The 22,575-nt window shown below is 40.6% G+C and overlaps 1 protein-coding gene across 2 annotated transcripts in view; it reads left to right on the top strand.

The window, feature by feature from the left end:
• pkp4 (plakophilin 4) overlaps positions 1-22,575 on the top strand; it is a 320,626-nt gene that overhangs the window by 183,180 nt on the left and 114,871 nt on the right. For both annotated transcript variants that reach the window (XM_028806438.2, XM_028806436.2), the window contains exons 3-4: positions 11,701-11,813; positions 14,631-14,681. In XM_028806438.2, coding sequence (XP_028662271.1) covers positions 11,701-11,813; positions 14,631-14,681 — 164 coding nt within the window. The remainder of the gene's footprint in view (positions 1-11,700; positions 11,814-14,630; positions 14,682-22,575) is intronic.

The raw sequence follows: 22,575 nt of genomic DNA, 5'->3' as shown, positions 1-22,575 counted from the left end.
TGCGTGTGCGTGCATGCGTATCTCTCTCTCTCTCTCGCGCGTGCCTGTGCGCGTCTGTCTCTCTCGCGCGTCAAGCTTATTACCCTTCGAAATTGGAAGATGTCCAGCAGTGCCATCAGCTCAGAACTAGCAGAAACCAGTGGGACCCAGGTTCACCCATCTACTGTCCAGAGAAGTCTGGACAGAAGTGGTCTTCATGGAAGAGTTGCAGCAAAAAAGCCATACCCTCGATGTGGAAACAAGGCCAAGCGACTCAAGTATGCACGAAAACATAGGAACTGGGGTGCAGAAAAATGGCAGCAGGTGACATGGACTGATGAGTCAAAATTTGAAATATTTGGCTGTAGCAGAAGGCAGTTTGTTCGTTGAAGGGCTGGAGAGCGGTACAATAATGAGTGTCTGCAGGCAACAGTGAAGCATGATGGAGGTTCCTTGAGCATTTGGGGCTGCATTTCTGCAAATGGAGTTGGAGATTTGGTCAGGATTAATGGTGTTCTCAATGCTGAGAAATACAGGCAGGTACTTATCCATCATGCAATACCATCAGGGAGGCGTATGATTGGCCCCATATTTATTCTGCAGCAGGACAACGACCCCAAACATACAGCCAAAGTCATTAAGAACTATCTTCAGCGTAAAGAAGAATAAGAAGTCCTGGAAGTGATGGTATGGCCCCCACAGAGCCCTGATCTCAACATCATTGTCTGGGATTACATGAAGAGACAGAAGGATGTGAGGAAGCCTACATCCACAGAAGATCTGTGGTTAATTCTCCAAGATGTTTGGAACAACCTACCAGCTGAGTTCCTTCAAAAACTGTGTGCAAGTGTACCTAGAAGAATTGATGCTGTTTAGAAGGCAAAGGGTGGTCACACCAAATATTGATTTGATTTAGATTTCTCTTTTGTTCATTCACTGCATTTTGTTGATTGATGAAAATAAATGATTAACACTTCCATTTTTGAAAGCATTCTTTGTTTACAGCATTTTTTCACACCTGCCTAAAAGTTTTGCACAGTACTATGTGTGTGTGTGTATATATATATATATATATATATATATATATATATATATATAAAATAAGAAATTGAGGTTTTTGTATGTATGTATGTATGTGTATATATATATATATATATATATATATATATATATATATATATATATATATATATACATAGATCACTTATATGTATAAGTGATTAATATATATTTGTATGTATGTGCATATACTGTATGTATACACACACACTATATATTAATGGCATTCATTTTTCATGTAAATTTCTATTAGAACTTTGTTGAGTATTCTGTTGTTTAAAACTTAATGTTTATCTACGAGTTTTTATACATATTTTATGTCTTTTATCTTTTTTGAAGTCCACCTGGGTATTCTAATTGACTTTTATTCTTAAATAGTAACGTTTATATGAATGCTCTTTTTGTAATGAAATTGCAGCAGCAAAAGATCAAAACATATTTGTAGAAAAATGTGTGGCTCCAGCATGAAACCATTCTGTGCCCAGAGCTGCTTACTGTTTGAACATGTCTACAGTGTTTATTGGTTTTTTTTTTTTTTTGGTTGCTGCTTTATTCTTTTTTTAGCAGTAATTTTTAAAATCTTTGAATAATCCTAGAACTGCACTTCCCCTTTTTATTATTGAATGATTGCATATATGTGTACATGAGGGTCCATTTGTATGTGTCTGTATTTTTAAGAAGCATAAAGAAAAGAAAAGGATCTGTTGCCATAGATACTGTACTTTAAGTCAAACAAAACCAATGGCTTCAAAATGTTATGATCATGTTTTGCCATCTGCGGCACTTGCGGATGCAACACGAACAGATGGGTACCTGTTTAAGCCACAGGGTGGAAACCACCATTTGATAGCACATTGGCTGAAGACGCTTGTTTTGAAAAATTGAAATGCATAATGAGAACAATTGTTTTTGCATATCTTCATGTACTGTGTCATTGGTTGCACTGCCAAAAATTGAGTATTGGTATTTTTAGTGAGTGTGACTTAATGTGGTATGGTATTATATTTATACTCAGAAGTTAAAGGAGAAACTGCCCTTGATCCTGTGTCAGAATAAATGAATTTAGAAGGATGAATGAAAACAAAACTAATGGCAATCTAATTTATTTTAACATGTTAATGGAAGTAGACAGTCGTGTTCCTTGTATTTCTGCATCAGCAAAATTGGCAGTGCATTCATTTTTTGCCTAGGGGTGTGTGTGTGTGTGTGTGTGTGTGTATATATTTTGTGAATATTCATCCTGACCTGGTCTCCACCAGAATGTGTGGTAGACAAACATTATGGTGAAGCTCAGGGCAACTGCCAGTTGGTTCTGCATGTTGTGGAAAATGTGAAAGCAGAGGACCCATGTCTTTGCTACAGAGAGTGGGACTTACTGATACTTTTTCTAGAACACATAGACTTATTCAGTGACAATGCACATATTTTTTTTCTCCCATGCTAGACCTCAGTTTGTGTTACTGATAGAAATGTTTTTCCTCCTTGCATCAATCATTGACCACTGCAGACATTTTTGCATTTCTTAAACTATGGGGCTTTGCCCCCTGCTCATTTCACTCGCCAACCCCCGTTTTTGTTTTTCCGGATACACACTTTTAAGATTTTTTGTTTCTTTGAATTGTTGCTATTTCATTAGTTTCACTTTTATTTCAGAACTTCTATAAAAACAATATTTGGAATCTTTCGAGTCCCAACGTGCTGAATCTTTTTAATGAGGTCAGTGAGACATGTTTAGTGACTTTGTACCACAATTCAGGATAGCTCTCTCTGTTTGGAATTTCAGCACAGTCAAAGCGATCTATATCATCAGCAGTTAATAATTTTTTTTGCAAAGTAACCAATAAATGTATGTGAGGTAAAACACGTTTTTGAAATTCTCTTGACTTAAACTTCAAAGCCTTACAGTATTTACATACTTCTGACATATCACCTATGTCCATATATTCGATCTCTATTTGCCTTTTCGTTATTTCTCAGAGTAATAATTTCTCTTTGTTTACGCTAATGCGATGTTTACTTTCTTTTTTTTGACACAATTTTTTTTCTGCTTTCATATTTTGTATCTTGCTCTACATGTGTTTCACGCCTACGTTTTTTTTTTAGTCTTTTGAATTCCAGTTTTCATTACCTCTAACCTGCTCTGCATGTGTTTGGCCCCCTTGTTTGTTAACCTTTTTATGACGTTTTACTTTGTTTTCTACTCTGTCTTTTATTTCTGACCTCACTTTGTCCTGCTTTTTTTTTTTTTTTTTTTATGACATCTGGTCCGTGGTGATTATTTTCCCTTTTTCGAGTAATAATTTCTGTTCGTTTGTGCTCCTGCGATCTTTACTTTTTTTTTTTTTTTTATACTTTCTAATTTTCCTACTTTCATATTCTTTAACTTTCTCCACATATGTATCGTGCCAACTATTTTTTTTTTTTTTTTTTTTGAGCCTTTCACATTCCACTGCTTTCATAATCTCTAACCTGCTGTGCATGTGTATAGTGCCAACGTCTGGATTGGACGTGCTTTTTTTTCAATTCCACTTGTTCCGGGCTGATAATTACTTTCCTTATTTTCTGAATTTGCACCTAGATTATTCTTTTTCTTTCTGTCTTTCCAATGCTTTTGTGTCTCTTTTCTCCACGCTGCTTTCTTCTTCCCTTTGTCGTCTATGTTTCATTTATAATATATTGTCCTTATACACTTTATATGCGCTGAGAGCCCTGGATCAGTGTGTGCTCAAAGCCAAAACACAAGTGTGTGTGTGTGTTGCTGGCTGCCCCAGCTATTATTTATTTGTAAGTAGGGTGTGTCTTGCAAGAATCTTATAGATAGATAGATCGATAGATAGATAGATACTTTATTAATCCCAAGGGGAAATTCACACATGAATTATTATGTACTACGCGAGACGGTCCTGGGTCAATCTCTTGGCACAAAGTCTCATGTTTAAGGACCCTGCGAGATGCTCCGTGGCCAGTCTCTCTAGTCTTGCGGGTCTTTTAAGTGTCTCCCGTGATCTTAACGTGAAGATCACGTATCGTAGCCGTACTGTTTCTCTACAGGATTTATTTGAAACTTTGAATTGTTTGTGTTAAATTTACTCTTCACAGGCTTCCATTTGTGTCCCTGTGTTCTTGTTGAAGAATTAATTTTAAAATAACAGAATAAAATCATTGGGTTTACTTCGTTCATAATTTTACTTGCTTTAGTCATGTCACCTCTTAATCTCCATTGGCTTAATCTGAAAAGGTTCATCTACTTCTGTCTTTCCTCATAGTTCATACCCAAAGTCCCAGAATTCAACCTAGTCTTTTTTTCATGGTACTGTTATATCTTTTTTTGTAATTTTTGAGCTAAAACTGCACACAGTACTGCAGGTGAGGTCTCACAAGTGTATTGTAAAGCTTAAGCATAACCTTCCTTGACTTGTATTGAGTAACATCCTGTCAGCCTTCTTGATGGTTTCTGTGTGCTGTCTTGATGTAAAACAATGAATCTACTGTGACTCATATGTCCCTCTCATAAAGGGCACTTTGAAGTTTCAAACCTAACATTTTTACCTCATATGTGTAATACGTTACATTATCTTCCGTTAAATTTCGTCTCCCAAATATCTGGTTAAGCCTGTATGCTGCCCAAGTCCCCCTGTAATGATTCAGTTGATTCCAGGTTATCTGCCCTTCCACCTAATTTGGTATCATCTGCAAACTTAAACTGCTTGTTGTTTATATCCTAGCCTTTATCATTTGTGTATAATAAAAAGAGCAGCGTCCTCAGCTCTCATCCATGAGGGGCACAACTTTTTAATATCACCCTTTTCTAAAAAGTGCTACTTGACATAAGTCTATGCATCCATTGTTTAAGTCAATCTTGCACTCCTCTACACAATGTGCTTTGAACTCCCACATAATTTAGTGTTATCACAAGACTGTCATGTTGGAAACGATGAAAAATGTACTGAAAATCAAGGTAAATAATATCATATGTTCCTCTCTGTTGTGGATCCTTTTGTTGCTTCCTCATAGAATTCTGGCCTGTGACCCAGTCCCCTCTGTCTAAACTTCTGCTGACTGTTCACTAACATGCCTGCTCTTGACATGGGTTGCTCTTTCTTTAACAGTTGTTTTATTAATTTACTTGTTAAGCTGCCTTAGTTACTTGGATTGGCTTTCACCTTTTTATGTAATGGGATAATGGTAAAAGAGTGAAAAAAAGGCAGTCTTAATTGAGCTTGTTAGCTGCTGTGGTGCATTGCTTATTCTGTAAATTCAAAGCCTGAATGCACAGTGTAAAGTTTAAATGTTTTCCAATTCTAATGGGGGTTCTCTGGTTTAATTCCAAAATCCCAAAGATGTGTTACAATGGGACCATTCAGTTCTTTAATTTTAATTTCACATCCTTGGTAGGCACATTTTCAAACTATTTTAGATAAAAGGCAGTGTTTATGCTAAGCTATTAAGGCATTAAACTTAGTTGGCCCCTTCTGTGTGGAGACTCGTGGAAAAAATGCAGATGTCACTTTTTATTAAAAAATTCATTGCACTCTTCTGCACTGATATGAGTGGGGACCATAGAATAACATTGAATTTACTGGTGCATTGTGGATTCCCAGCGTGATGCAGAAACTGAGACATCACAAGGACCCACAGAAGTGTTGGTGGGTATATGAGGCTGTATGCGCCATGGTGAATTGGTACACCTCATAAACTTCAGTCCCCTATAACTGAAGGCTCTCTAAATGGCAAACCTGTGGATGGATTTAATTAGATGGCTTGTGCATGTGGACTTTATTTCACAGTAATTACAAAAAATAAAGAAAGAAAAAATATACTTATTGTTAGAAGTTGTTGAGCACTGAAGTGCATTAGGTTTTGACTTTTTAATATTTAATTTCATTCTGTTATCTAGATTTTGAGGTCTTGTTTCATTTTACCATAACCAGTGTCCAGTTAAAAATGAGTGACATAGACGAATGTTTGTTAGCTGAAGATCTGCAAAGGGACAAAATGAATCACATATTTTAAAATAGTTTGTTATTCCTAAGCTTTCAGCTCCTATCAGGAGTTATCATCAGAGGAAAATGGTTAGATAATAATAATAATACATTTTATTTATATAGCGCCTTTCCCATGCTCAAGGCACTTAATATATTTAGATATACAGGAATCCAACGCAATATGTAGCATGTAACGTGGGGAGAATAGGTGGATGTAGGTAAAGGGGAGGATTAATGAGGTGGGGTTCAGAGGGTGTTGGTCATAAAGTCTTATTTATTATGTGCATGTTCTTCTTTTTAAGCCTGCATATGCTGGGTTCATGTCCACGTGTCTGTTAGTGTTGTTTTCATTGGATGGCCTCCATTCAGCCAGTTCTTCTTCGCTTCCACATATGTTTATGAGCAGATGAACGCTCCTCTTAACAGTCGAGTCAAGTTGGGGAGCATGCACTGGTACAGTGTGTGGCCGCACCCACTACACAACAAAACAACTCGAGCTCCCGGTTTGCAACCCCCCAGGCAGACACACGGTCCAGCCCCACCCTCCGGAAATGACCTTCTATCTGCTGCAGCCAGGTGTTACGTGGGCGATCCCTTGGTCTGGTCCAGCCACTCGGGTCCCCAACAAAGAGGATCTTACGAGCGGGATCACCCTCGGGGTAACTGGCCGTAACTGGTGCTCCCTCACAATGCAGGTAATGTATCTCATTCGGGACTCCATGAGCAACCACTCATTCGACACAAAGTCAAACCAATGGTACCCAAGGATTTTGTGGAGAGACACAGTACCAAAGGAGTCCAGTCTTTGTCTCAGGTCACTGGATAGCGTCCATGTCTCACAACCGTATAGCAAGACAGGAAGCACCAGGACTCTAAAGACTTGGACCTTCATCCTTTTGCATAGATATGGGGAGCGCCACACACCCCTTTCCAGTGACCTCATGAACCCCCATGCTCTCCCAATCCATCTACTGACTTCATAGGAAGAGTCATCATAGACATGGATGTCACTGCCAAGGTAAGTAAACCTCTCAACAAGGTCAACACTCTTTCTGCAGACACACTGCTGATGGCTGTGCCCAAGAGGTCATTAAAGGCCTGGATCTTGGTTTTTATCAGGATACTCGCAAGCCAGACACTCAGTCTCTCGAGCACCCCAATCAGAGCCTCCATTGACTCCGCGAAGATCACAGCATCGTCAGCAAAGTCAAGATCCGTGAACCTTTCTTCACCAACAGATGCCCCACAGCCGCTGGACCCCACTACCTTGCCCAACACCCAGTCCATACAAGCATTGAACAGAGTAGGAGCAAGAACACACCCCAGACTGGGAAAAAACGCAGAGGTCCTGCCTCCACTCTGCACAGCAGTCACAGTACCAGTGTATAGGCCGGCCATGATATCCAGCAACCTCGAGGGGATCCCACGAATCCTCAGGATGTCCCACAGGGCAGCTCGATCAACTAAGTCGAACGCTTTGTGAAAATCGACAAAGGCTGCAAAGAAACTCTGCCGATATTCGTGTTTGCGCTCCATGAGAACCCTCAGTGCCAGGATTCGGTCGATGGTAGACTTCTTAGGCGTAAAACCAGACTATTCCGGTTGTTGGTAGGTGAGCAAGTGATCATGGATCCTATTGAGGATGACCCTAGCAAGGACCTTACCTGGCACCAAGAGCAGTGTTATCCCCCTGTAGTTGCTGCAATCCAGGCGATCACCCTTCCCTTTCCAGATAGGGACGGCAAGTCCCGTTTTCCAGTCAGTTGGGATGATGCCAGTCTCCCAAATGGAACCAAAGATTGCTTGCCAGGAGGACAGCCTTATCACCAGCCTGGAGAAGTTCACCCCAGATCCCTGCAGCCTTCCCTTCCTCATCCCAAATCCCCCCCCCCCTCCTCTGCTGGTTCACCACCTGTGCGATCTCAGTGAGATTGGGTGGTTCACATCTGCAGTTGTGACCCGCTGGGCTGGATACTTTGAGCAGTTGTTCAAAGCTGATCCTCCGGCTCTTAACAGACTTAGAAAGAAATGAACAAAAAAAAATGCGAAGTGTTTTGTAGATTTTTAAATGAAAGTAAAATACATATTGGTTGAGTTTTGTGACATGGCAGCATAGGAAACCGAGAGAGACCATCAATTAACTGTCCCACCATCAGCAAGATTTTTTTTGTTTTAATCAAGAAATGGGACTGATTGGAAAGTGGCTTTAGTTCACTAAAACAACCAGTATTATGTACACTTCATCCAGCTCTCCCATTTCTACAACTTTTAAGGAGCTTCTGAACTTTATCCATAACTGTGGGTGCTCATTCAGATGTGATTGTATTGATGTTAATAGTTTGTACACATAAAAATGTGCATGCATTTGTGTAATAAGGTAATAATGTGCAGTGAATGTGTACTCGCCTGGATTTGTATTTTGTGGGTGTGTACACACATACACTTTTACTGCCTGTTGGGTAGCATTAGTACAAATGAGATGCGAAAGAGTATAGTGAGTGGTACCATCCACCTCTAGGAATCAGATGGAAAGGATATGGAGAAGTCAGTACCCTCACAATCTGCCGTGACCAATTATAGTCTTCAGATTTTATGATATTGTTTAGTGCGTACTGTCATGTTCGTCTTGTAATAGATGGATGGATGGATAACTCATTTACTGTACAGTACTGTGTTGAAATCATTAATTTTGAGAGATAGGCAGCTCAATGATATATTAAGGTGTTGCTCAAAAAATTTAAAAAATGCTGGTGTAATCAACCCAGAAATTTAGTGGGATTTAGTTATTTAGTATTTGGAGGATATCTCATGAATTTCTCTGTTTGATAACGTTGACTTAATGACAGTGTCATGTTGGAAAAGAGGTTGGGTGTGAAGATCCTAGTAGTCATTCTGAAGATCTTTGGCTGAAATTCTTGAAAGGGTTTTCAGTTAGCCATTAGCCTCTTATCTTTTATTTTTCCTGTTGGATAACAATTTCCGCAGGCTTCAAATGAAGAATCGTTTACTGATCAGTCTGCTTTTAATTTCTGGATAAACTTCAAATTGCTAACTTTGCAAAACAAAACAGCAAACTTGTGTATTATGTGCTTATTTATGGAAATTCTCAAGCTTTTCAGTATACATCGTCACAGAAGTCTCATATGATCAGGCTGCATGCATTAAGGTCATTTACAGTGGCATGCAAAAGTTTGGGCCCTCTTGCATGATCGATCCACTGTCATGCTTAATATTTGGAGACGTGTTCTTTTCCGAGAATTCATTTTGGCCAAAAAGTTTTATTTTGATTTCATCAGGACTTGTTTCCAAAATGCATCAAGCTTGTTTAGATGTTCATTTGGAAACTTCAGGTATTGAATTTTGTGGCAAGGATGCAGGAAAGGTTTTCTTCTGTTGACTCTACCATGAAGATCATATTTGTTCATGTAGACCTCAACTTGACCTCCACCGTTCATGTTAACTGTCATTTCTTAATAACATTATGAACTGAAAAAACAGCTATCGGAAAATGCTTTGCTGTCTTCCTGTAGCCTTCTCCTGCTTTGTGAGTATCAATTCTTTTATTTTTCAGAATGCTAGGCAGCTACTTAGAGGAGCTTATGGCTGCTGATTCTTGGGACAAGGTTTGAGGAGACAGTGATTTTATACAGCTTTGCACTTTGCATCATCTTGAGTTTCCTAATGACGACTGTGAACAAGTCATAGCCCTAACAAGCTAATGAAGGACTTGAGATCTGGAAAAAAGCTTTCTGAGATCTTGAATATCTTGGGTTGTCCTAACTTTTGCATGGGGCTCCTTTCGTTTTTTCACTGTACAATTGTACAAAACAAAAACAATACACTAATCCTGCATAAAATGCTGAAAAGAAACTTGATGCCTTTTGGTGATCAGTTCATCTTCTGCTCACTTAACTATTCATAGTAATAGACATTTTAAGCAAGGGTTCACAAACTTTTGCATGGCACTGTATGGGGGACCGGGGAAAAACTGGATCAGGTTTCTTAGGATGTAAAGCCATGTTTTGTTTGCATATGACATGTACTTAGTATTTAACTAGATCATTACATGGAGAGCCTCCATATGCAAAAGAGTTTATCCATTAGACTTTGGAAGAGTTGTTTGCCACCCGAGTGTTTTTGAGCTGGGAAGCATTGGTCAGCAGCCCAGTTTGCTTAATTAGGATTTAATTGCAAGACTGGAAAGTGCATGGACATGGCTTAGGATGTAGAAGATCACCAACCTGTTGCACACATGGAATTAACCTTTTATATTCAAAATATTTGGTTTTATTCCAATATTGCATTGTCTTCAAAGGGCCATGCTGACTTTATATGGTTTTACGGTTACATGGTGCCTCCTGGCATCAACTTACTCCATCATTGTTACACTTACTCTGTTTAAGAGTCCTATGTGGAGAGCCAGAGCCTAACACAGGTGAAGGCAAAAATCAGGAACCAAACCTGGATTATTGCGTTCTGTGCACTTACCCACATGACCTCAGGGTAAATTATCACCCAGTGACCTCATTTGTACATCTTCAGGACTTAGAAGGAGAACCCAAATGAAAAAACATGCGATCACAGGCAAAACGTGCAGATTATTACACAGATTAGGAACTGAATCCGGCTCCATGAAGCTGTGAGGCAGCAGGACCATTAAACTCGTCTGCCACCCGGTATACACAATATAACATACTGTATGTGTATGCTATTGCAGAAAAAGAAATCTCCTCCTAAAAATGATATACGTTTCACTTCTCCGAGTACTGCACACTGGGGTGTTTGCCGGTGGCTGTCGAATATGTCCCTTCAGGAATTGCTGGAAGTAAATTGTTCTCTGCGCCAACATGCCTTTGAATAACTTCCTGAGAATGAAATCTCTAAGTGCTCTGCCTCCTTCCTTCTCCATGCACCAGGTTGCACATGACTGGCTCTGTGTGAGAGACGGGAGGTGGAGGGGGGGGGATGCAGCAGCTTTGAGAAATGTCGCAAAACCTGGTCTGTGGAGCTTTAACAGAAATGCTGCTGCTGCTTGTGAATATTCCCAGATTTGCACTGGGAAAGATGCAATCTTGTCACCTTAATAGCAGAAGAATGTGCAGTCTGACTTTATTTATTTGTTTTTCCTTCTGCCTTTCCTCCTGGAATCTGCACTTTCTCTAAGTGCCCTGTTCATAAACACTGAATAGCCATGCAAGAGAAAGCTGGGCTTGGATCACAGGGCTTCAGTTGTAAGAATAATTAGAGAAGGTGCGTGCTTGAGCTGCTGAGGAGCGAGCCGTGTGTGCTGCAGCGCTGGGAGAAACTGAAAGACCGGGATTCCAAGCTCAAAGGCACGCAAGCACGATAATTGGTTGGTGGGCGGAAGGATGCAGCTCTGCTGAGGATTGGAATAAGCAAGGTTAAACATTGGTAGGTGTTATGTGAGGCTCTGGCACCTCTCTTAAAGTAAGAAGATTTTTGTAATCTTTGGAGAAGGTGATACATTTGAACTTCTACATTTGGATTTGATTTTTTTTTTTTTGAGCTTTTGCCATGCACTGTCCAAAACAATATAAATCACAAACTGGTTACTTGCTTACTCGGAGAAAGCCGGAGCTAGTGTGTAATGCTGGCATGCATTCTCATTTGATATGATAGCTTGATTGATTAGGAACTTCTCCCCTCTTGGCCTTAGGAGCTCCAGTTTGAGCGGCTGACAAGGGAGCTGGAAGTGGAACGACAGATTGTCGCCAGTCAGCTAGAAAGATGCCGGCTCGGAGCGGAGTCGCCCAGCATTGCCAGTATCAGGTAAGACCTCTTCTTCTTTATGCTATCGTTTCTAGTATTTGCCTTCCTGGCACTAGTCCAGTGGCAGTGACCCTCTCATCGTATGCTGCACATGCATTTATTCTTTTGCAGTCTCATTTTGATTCCTAAGCCTGTACTCAAAGCTCTGCATTGGCTGCTTTTGCTCTGCCTTTGCAGACTCATTAATGACCCTGAGTAAAAGTAGAATGTAAGTTCAGCTTTACAGTCAGGACTCTGTGTTTTCATTTCAAGTGCTAAGAAACCAAGTGTTTCTCAAAGCCACTACAAGGACCTAGAAATGTGTTGCTTACTGTATGTGATCTCTTCCTAGGACTTTTTTTTTATTGATTTGCTTTACACTAGTGACACTTCAGTTAGTGTGTCTACTGAATTTGTTTTGATTCTCGTGCTAATTAAATCTGGAATCTCCCAGGGTGGCACTGTGATGTCTGATGGCATTCCAAATGTCACTATGCTTAGCTGTAGAAATGAACAAGTGAAGAACAGGTGGGTGAAGAGGTAAAATGGAGTCCAGTGAAACTGAGAGACTGTCCTGAGTGCCAAGGGTTTTAAACACTTGAACTGACGTCCATTTCTATGCAGTCACAGAGTCCTCTTTGTTGCAGAGGCTTACAGGCAGAGATGATGCAGTCCTGTGACATTTTATTTAAATACTGGCCTCTTCGATGTCTCCCCTTTATAAGTACTTTGAGGTGATCATTTGCCCCTTCTGAGGGTGCAGTTTAACCTTCGTTTGTTTGAAGGAAGCATGTCATGAGAAGTCCAAGAATAATGAAGACATTTTAGACCTCTTGTCACTTCAGTAAATAAAAGAAAGCAGAACTTGTATCAAGTGGTATTGAGACGAGGTGCTCAAAAGATGGAAGAAAAGTTCTATCTGCTATGTGGTTCAGTAGCTATAAAGTAGTCGAAAAATGTAAGTGTTACTTTTAAAGTCATTGTATAACATCTCCAGAATTATTTATTATAATAAGACGACGTGTACTCTGTCCTATCCAGGACATGCTCCTAGCTTCCATCCTTGGCTCTAGCGTCCTGTCACCTTAAATCTGATAATGAGAAAATTTTTATTGTTGGGTGATTTGATCTTCTCCTCATATAATAACAATTGCAAATTGATTCTCTAAGATAGCCTGAAAATATTCAGTTAGTTTGCTGTTGTGTTTTGTCTTTGGTTTGGACCAATCACCAATTGAATGTGTATCTACATGTCACCAGTTTCTACTGCATATTCTACATCCTTCCATTTATCAGACTCTATCCAGTTTTAGGGGTTCAGGTAACCCAAATCTGCTCTGTAAAGGCAGCCAGCTCAACTTAAGGCATATGCGCATGCACACACACACACACACACACAAGCGCTCCACATCTACATATTCTACTTTTATGGTTTCATTTTCTAGAGTCACAAGCTTCTTACAATGTTCTTTTAACACTACCGCTTTACAGATAGCATACTGAGTTTCAGTCGTGTGCTGTTCTGCCTGCAATGAAAGAAGCAGCAGTGATTTTAAAGTACAGAACCAGAAAATGAAACACAGCCAAAAATTGGCAAAATTCATAACAATTAAAGTGTCAGAGCCGAAACAAATAGTTTCGGAATAAACGTCTAAAGTCAGAAAATCAAACAACAAGGAACACATGAGAGAAACTTTCTGGATATCTGCAATCTTGAACAACCAGGAGTCAGTCCTGACCTTCATATATTTGACCCAGTGATGTCACACACCACGCACTTCTGTTTGACCCTTCCTAGCAACAGCGTATTAATAGCAAATAAATGGACAAAAATGCCAAGTCCCTTCAGACAATGGAATGGCGTTCGGAGACAAAGCGATTCATTTATAATTTTGTTTAAAATAACTCAAAATGAAACAAATGGAAATTGCTGCCCATGTCAGATTTACTGACTGAGTTGGCAACCTTCCAGTTTAGTTGTGCTCCTCCCTTTTTGTGACAGCCAATAGGATGCTGCCTGATGGAGCACGTTGTGTATGAAGGGTTTTTTTCCCCCTTTTCTCACTTCTGTTGCAGTATGTAAAACAAGCGACCTCAGACCAACGAGCTTTTCTTATGTTTGTGAGGTCCAAAACACTTGCATCCATTATTCCTCATCGCTGCATGACATGCACTGTACTTCTGGATGAGCATTAATTGGTTGTCTGCTCTCATGAACACAGAGCCTGCCCCTAGTACTAAAGAGAAAATCAAACCTGTTTGATTTTATTGTAACGAGTCGTTGGGTATGTGACATTAGGCCACCCTCCTCACAGGAGTGTGCACTGCTGGCTGCTTCTGACCGTCATTATGTAAATGAAGGTTACGACTGAAAATTGCTGGAAAAGTCACATAACATGACATGGCCTTAAGGTGAACAGGCAGTTTTAAATAGGCCCATATGTTAATATAATTGAAGGTGTGTCTATAAATGGACTGCCAACTTGTCCGTGGTTGGTTCCTGTCTTGTGCCTAATGCTGCCAGGATAGACCGACTTTGACTTCCTGCCACCCTGAACTGGATTAAGCAAGTTTGAGAACTTTGTTTTATTCTTTTTAGGTACTTCCTTCCTCCCACAAACAACTCACATCCCTGATTGTCTCTCATCAGTTACTTCGGATGTATCGGGCATGAAGGAAGCAGGATGTATAGTTTTGAGCTTTCAGGAATACATAGAGCTAGGCCAGGGATGGGGCACTGCTTCTACGTGCCAGTGCCTTTTCATGGTGTGTTTTTCCTTTTTACATGTCCTTTGATGGATTATGCGTTGCCCTTTGAATTTTGGTGAACCTCATCAGTCCTGAAGAGGCCTGTCTACAGCCTGAGCATTCTTCATCTAGCAGTTCTGGGTGGGTATCAAGTTTCTCCTCCAAGATATGCTTTGCATACTTCTGTGTGTGTGTGTGATTCCCTTGTTGCTATATTTGACCAACTGTGACAAAGTCTTTGCTGCTGTGGTACAATCTGAAAGTGTTACCTCTGTCTGCTTCCAGCTTGTCTGCTCATGTGCCCTTCAGTAGCATGATAATGCTCTTCACTGTGTATGGGGTCCTGGTGGTCTCTGTGAAAAGAAAATCACTTAAGTGGTGTGTGGGTGGGACCCTCTTGTATGGGTGGCACTCGGCTGGGTTTTCCCCTTTTTCTTGAGAGAGATGGAGAGATACAGGTGCTATCCCAGAAGTAAACAAAAGAATTGCGAGCGATCCATAAACATAAAGAGTTTTACCCGTAATGAAGCCTTTTATCGCTAAGCCTCATCACTAATTCTCAAGCAAGTCCTGACCTGCCCACAGAGTCGGTCTGCAGCAGGCTCTTTCACTTCCACATTTCAAACATCTCCCTTCACTCTGACAGCACCATGAAAGTGATTCCTGACATTTTTTTTATTGTTATAGCCATGCTCTGACAAATTCAAAGTGGAATCGTACTTTCTAAACTAAATTTACAATGACCTGGCAGTGGCCGTAACTTGCAGGGTTTTCATTCCCAGGGAAATGAATCTGACTTTACATGTCTCGGTTTCATGCTCCAGTTGTGCCTGATTCCAGTGCACTTGATGTCACTCTGTGCGCAGCTTTCAGCAGAAAATTCAGTGCCTTTATGAATTCAAAATGACACGATTGTGTTACATGAGAAAACTGTTGTCAAGTCACAACTTCAACACAAGCAATTGTGTGAGCTTTGGAAAGGAAGGGACTAAATATCTACAAATAAAGTTGGCTTGACTGACTTTTTCATTTCATAGATTTGTTTTCCCGCTTTTGAATTATTAAATGTTAATATACTTATCAGTGTTATAATTCATGGTTTGCATAGCTTATTGAAATCATTAAAAAAAGTTAGTCAATAAGCATTTACATTTAGTATTATGTAGAAGAATATCCAAAATGAAAATGTGTGTGTCTGTGTATCTGTCATATAACACGTCTGTCTGCCTGCCTATTTATCGGTTTCTATAATTTGTCATTTTTTGAATTTTATCATTTACACTAAACCTGGTATCACATGAGAAGACTTCCAGTTGAAGGGGGTGTTAAACTCGATGAGTACACTTGCTGATCTTGTCGTCTGAGCATGTCCATTAACATGACCAGATATTGGTGCGGATGTGAAGTTACATGACAGCATGGTGACTTTCCAGCAGAGTTTCACATTTCCTGACAGCCAGTAACCTGCTGCTTGATGAGGACAGTAACAATGTAAAAGGCTTACAGGTACGACGAGTTCAGCCACAATCTCTAGATTTCATTCTGTCGTATTATGCAAAACACAAGATTCCAGACAGACAAACCTGTCTTGTGTATGTGAGGTCCAAAACACCCACGTTCCTTATTCCTTATTTATATGTGTTGCACTTCTGGGTGAGCACTCATTGGTTGTCAGCTCACACACACACACACACACACACACACACACACACAATGCCTGCCCCTACGACTTAAGACAAAATCAAGCCTGTTTGATATTCTTGGCCTGAGTTACAGACTAGCTGGACTGAATCTCTGGGTATGTCACACTACAGACGGGGCAGTCATGGGGGCATACTGTAAATACCTGTGCCTTGCTGAATTTACTTAAGTGAAGTTGACTGAATATTGCTGGAAATGTTGAGTAATGTGACATGGCCCTTAGTAGTGGTCAAATTGTCAGGGCTACTCATGTCTCCAGCCTGGGCCAGTTTTGACAATAAAATGGTAATTGCCGACTTTCATATTTCTGGCTGCAAATGCCATAAGAGCACATTTCTGTGGAAAACTTTATTTTGCAAATTGAATCCAGCAATTTGTAAGCACATATGCCAGTGAAATAGCCTAAAATCTTTGTAATGGTGCTTAATATATTTATGAAGTTGGTCTTTGATAGCAATGTCATTGTACTATGTACACATGACAATAAACCTGACTTGTTATATATTATTATTCTCACTATGATAAGTGCTATTTAAAATAAAGACTGATTGGTTCTTATTGTGCTTGTGATTGTTTAAATAGTGGTTAAGAGTGAGAATCCGACACCCAGCCTGCGTCTGGTGTTCTAGAATAATTTTGAAACTCCCAAAGTATAGAGGCACTGCAGCAGATATGATCTTGTTCTCGCATCGGAATGCTGAATGAGGATTTTCTTTTTAATTGCACACAGCAGGACTCCATGAAATGCTTAAATGTAAGGCTGCCAAAACCTTTTGAATTAGAAATGGGTTAAAAGAGAGGATTAAATAAATGAATTTAAATTGTGAGGTGTTTTCCATCTTCGTCAAGCTCTTTCCACTGCAGTATGCAGTTGAATGAGGATTGTTACTCATTTCTGGGGAACAGCATCAAACATCACAACTGATTTCTAGTAGACTTTTTAGGCTTCGTGTCTGTGTCTGCCTGTTTTAAGTTTAAGATGGATGGAGTTCAGGTAAACCATGGAAGGAGGAGTTGAGGTAAGGCCTCTTTCCACAAACAGCACTGCTGTTGAAGTGACCACTGAATTGTCTCTTCCTTCGCAGCTCTTTGAGATGCCTCCTGGATTGGTAGACTGGTTTGAGTAGCGTTCTGTTCCAATCTTGGTTGATAACAAGAATAATTACTGAGATAAATCTGAGGAGGGGCTAATTTCACACTGATGTTGACACCATATTATGTAATTTACAACATTCGGTTTTGGAACAGACACCTCTTCAAAATGTGATTAAACCCTACATGGCTGTGTACATTTTCTTGCCTTTCCCTTTATTTTCTTGTTCTAATCTTAGGAATAACATAATCCAAGAATTGGTAGCTCTTACTGCGCTGTAGTTGTTTTCGAAAGGCAGATGGCCTGGAACAGGAAATAGCTGCTTGGCAACTGATAGCATTATGGAGTCGTCACTTTCTGGCAGCGCTGTGACTGTAGAGCCAATGACAGAGGAGATGCTGGTCTGTCTAGCTGGTGCAGTTCCCTCTTCATAATGCAGTCATTTTTGTTTGCTGACTCTGTTGTAGTTGGCACATTGTAGGCGTGCATTCATGCTGCTTCATGTAGAGTTGACCGATACTGTCTGGCTGCTTTTTAGAGAGTATATCGGTCACCTTCTTGTCACCACCTAAGGGTTTACCATGCATGAATAAAGAAATGACTACTCTGGGTAGGGGGAGCATAGCAGCTGAGGCAGAGCTATGCTTTGTTCAGATTGATTAATCTTCTCCTGGCTCACCTGAAGCATCATTTTACAGTCCTTGCACATAAAACCAAAATATATACTGCTAATAGAGATTTAATTTTATTTCAGGCAACACTTTATTATTCTCACAATTTTTCTTTTGCATTTAAATGCCACCTTGAAATATAGTAGTAACTCCAGATATTCTAGGTTTTCTGTTGGTTGTGAGGATTCTGTAGATAATGGGCTGCTAATGTGACTATGTGGTGTATTAGACGTGTCAAACCTGAAAGGTGGTATTGTAAGATTTTAGATATTTTTTTTTAGATGGCCAGGCGGCACCTTGAAATAAGAGAGGTACAACTAAGTTTCTGTAGATATCAGATAACAGTGATGCATTCAGATATCCTTGTATTCATGCAGATTTTCCAAACTGTTACTTAGTCACATATTCGAGGACACCTTGTGTGGACTATGGGGAAGAACTGCATTCTAGATGGAAGCCAAGAAAGAATCTCTTTACACAAGGTGGTGATTCCTACTGTCGCATTCTGCTTTTCAAATACATTGCATAAGGAAAGGCTGACTGAGATATGAGGATGACCAGAAGAGGCCATCCGAAGACGAAGCCAAAGTTGAAACCAGACATCTGCCCTCTCAATTGTTACTACCAAACCGCTAATCAAGGAATGATTATAAGGAAACAAAAGTTAAGAGCCAGGGTCAGGGAATACTAAAATAGTTTGAATACACACACACATACAAAAGGTTGTTTATTATCTAGGCATATCTGCAAACTCCGATAATGCTGTGTCTCAGGTCAGGTTGGGGAGCATGCACTGTTACAGCATGTTGCCGCACCCACCACAGAACAAAACAGCTGAGGATCCCAGTTGGCTAACTCCAGGCAGACACATGGTCCAGTCCCACCCTCTATCTGCCGAAGCAATGTGTTACATAGGCATTCCATTGGCCTGGTCTAGCTGCTTGGGTCCTCAGCAATGAGTACCCTGTGAGCTAGATCACCCCTGGGGAATCACATCATATGGCTGTAGTGCTGTAAGTGACACTCCGTCACAATGCAAGTAATGTGCCTCCTTTGGGACTCTGTGAGCAACCGCTCATTTAACACAAAGTCAAAGCAGTAGTTCCCAAGGGTTCTCTGAAGAGACACAGTACCAAAGGAGTCCAGTCTTCCACTTACTGGATAGTGTCCATGTCTCACAACCATATAACAAAACGGGAAGCACCAGGACTCTAACGACTTGGACTTTTGTCCTTTTGCAGAGATATTGGGAGAACCACACACCCCTTTCCAGCGACCTCATGACTCCCCCATGCTCGCCCAATCCATTTGTTGACTTCATAGGAAGAGTCACTAGAGACATGAATGTCACTGCCGAGGTAAGTAAACCTCTTGATGCGGTCGACACTCTCTCCGCATACACACTGCTGATGGCTGTGCCTAAGAGGTCATTGAAGGCCTGAATTTTGGTTTTAATCCACGACACTCACCAGCTAAGACACTCAGATTTCTCGCTCAGTCTCTCGAGGACCCCAATCAGAGCCATCATTGACTCCGCAAAGATAACAGCATCGTCAGCAACGTCAAGATCAGTGAATCTTTCTTCACCAACATATGCTGCATAGGCACTGGACCTCATGACCCAGTCCATGCAAGTATTGAACTGCTATTTATATCTGTGATATATGGCTGGCAGTTTATCCCGGCCAATACCCCCAAGCCGCCAGAGGCAGCCATCCCTGCAACATGGAGGGGCCCCAAATTCCAGCAGGGCATCATGGAACTTGGAGTCTTTCATCTCAGCCCTGCTGGATACCGTGGGGGCCGCCAGGGGACGATGCAGGGAGGCTCAAGGACTTGCGTTTTCACTATGACCCGGAAGTACGTCCTAGTCACAGGGACAGAGGAAATGATGTACTTCCGGGCTGAAGAAAAGGAGTTTTTACGGGTCAAGGACTTTAAAAGGTCTCTGGGAAATCCCAGCAGCGAGTCGAGTTGGAGAAGGGTGACTGAGCTGCTGGGAGTGGAGGATTGTGTTTATTAATTATTGTATTGTGATTTATTGGAGTATTGTGGAGTGGAGGGTGCTTTGTGCACATTATTATTGTAATAAATAATTATTGGACTTTTTATCTGGTGTCTGATGCATTGTCTGAGGGTTCAAGGGGACGACAGCACCCACTATCTGTCACAATCATTACATCAATGAAGTCAATTATGCCATTACCAGAGAGGCATCCCAGAATAACCAAAGCTGCGTCGTAATCATAGTGGCTTAGAATGCCAGTACCTGTAAAAGGCAAAATGACAACAATACAGCACAACTATTTTTAAAATGATAAAAATAATACAGTAAATAAGTACAAACTATGATGCGGCACTTCAGAAAACAGAAAATACAACAGTTGTGGACAGAACGAAGCTGAAATGCATAGGAATTTTTGAAAGTCAATATGCTCATAACATAAAGGACTTTTAAAAATCGGTTTTAGTGAACCTCACAAGTGCGATGGACTGTGCAGCCTCCACTTTTAAGAACAAATTGTTTTTGGACCCTTGAGTTTATAATACATTGATTTCTTTCCCTTTTGTAGTCTTCTGCAGATTAAGATATGTTCTTGCAGTGTGACATGTACAGATCAAGGGTACCGTCGCCATTTTTTGTTAGGAAAATGACAGGAATAGCAGATATCTGAAGACTGTAATTGTATTCATTTTATGCACAGTGGCAAAGGATTTTGATATAGAAGTGTAGTTGGTACCAAAGAGAGCATAAAAAAGATTAATCTGTTGCCATCTTGTTGAATAAGCTGAATCTTTGAGTTCATTTGCTATCTCTTCAGACCAGGTTTATTTGATTAATTACGTTTATATAGTGTTTTCCAGCATACTCAAAGCACTGTACATAGACAGTGGTGAACAACTTCAACCATCAGTAACGTGTAGCACACCTGGATGATGCGCTCACCACACATTAGCTATTGGTGGTGAAGAGGTGAGAGAGATAGTTAGCCAATAAGTTATAGGAAATAATTAGGGTGCCAGAGTGACTGGGCCACGATGGGCAATTTCGCCAGGACATCCTACACTTTTCAAAACATGCTCAGGGATCTTTTAAGGTCATAGAGAGTCAGGACTAAAGTTTTACGTCTCACTTGGAGGATGGCATCAATTTTTACAGCACAGTGTCCCCATCACTGCATTGGGGCATTCAGATCCACACACAGACCATGTGGTAAAGCACCCCTGCTGACCTCACCAACACCTCTTCCAGCAATAATCCAAGCTTTTCCTAGATAGTCTCTTATCCAAGTACTGGATGGGCCCGAACAGGCTTAGCTTCAGGTGGAATACCTGTTCTGAAGTGCAAGTGATATGGCTGCCTAAGGATAAATGTTGTTTATCAGAAAGTAGAATTTGCCAAGATGATGTGTGGCATCTGTCGGCAATAAAAACGTAATATATCATCTTAGTGGAAATTGAGCCAAAGGATCCTTAGTCTGATCATAATTGGTCTGTGAATCAACACTAACGCTTCTAAAGTTATGGGTGACACTGTCACTGCTGGGTATGTGAGTATGATTTCACAGTTCAGAATTTTAAATTTAAAGGAATTTTAAGTTTTTACTTTGATTGAAGCTCAACAGTAAGTTTTAAGGCATTTTAATACCTTCAAATCAGCACCCAAATAGGTAAAACGCTGATAATAATCCACATCAAAAGGCAGCTGCAGGACTTCCCAGCTCAGTGTGTGACCCGCCAGCCATATCACTCACAGCCACTAATCGCTCAGCACTTTTGTTCAGGTACTGAAATGCAAAGCAGAATTGTAGTTGGCCAGGGAACGTTCATGGTGTATTAAAAAAAAACAACGTTTAAGAAACTGAGTAACATTTTGAAAGAATTTATAGTTGAGGTGGACAAGGTGTAAATGCATATGGTGGTGTGCTGGGCTACGAATCCTTTAAATCCGGTAGTCCATGCATCATTTTTTTTTATAGCTTATATCTGCAACTTTTTATAGCAGTGTTTATTTATTTATAAAGGGCTAGCTGTGTAAGCCTGTGCTAGAAAAATTCTGGGGTCCTAGAAATTATTGGAATCGTCAGAAAAAAAATTGAAATGTAAAGATGTCAGGTAATTGAAAGGAACTACTCTGGGCATCTCTCTCCTAGAAGGATTCGTTTTGCCGATGTGCTCGCCTCACTTGCGTATTAGCGGTGGGAGGAAAAATAAAAGGGATACCGTTTTGCCGATGTGCTCGTCTCGCATGTGTCAGAGTTTCTCTCTTTTATCGGCAGTTTTACTTTGGCAACAGAGTCGCTTTCTTCTTCTGACTCATTAACTTGGGCCGCCTTGCCAGCTCTCTGAGCTTCATGCTGTAGTAACCTCGGTCTTCTGGGCCAGACAGACAGACAGACACACGCACACACACACACAATTCCACGCGTAGACATTTAGTTTTCTGTTTCCTCGGAGGCAGAGCCCTTCCCCTGACTGTACCTCTCAGTTCCGGGCCGGATAGATAGATAGATAGATAGATACTTTATTAATCCCAAGGGGAAATTCACAGATGCACACACTTCCACAT

This window comes from Erpetoichthys calabaricus, chromosome 8, assembly GCF_900747795.2.
Source record: "Erpetoichthys calabaricus chromosome 8, fErpCal1.3, whole genome shotgun sequence".
NCBI lineage: Eukaryota > Metazoa > Chordata > Cladistia > Polypteriformes > Polypteridae > Erpetoichthys > Erpetoichthys calabaricus.
This window is presented reverse-complemented; position numbering and strand designations above follow the sequence as displayed.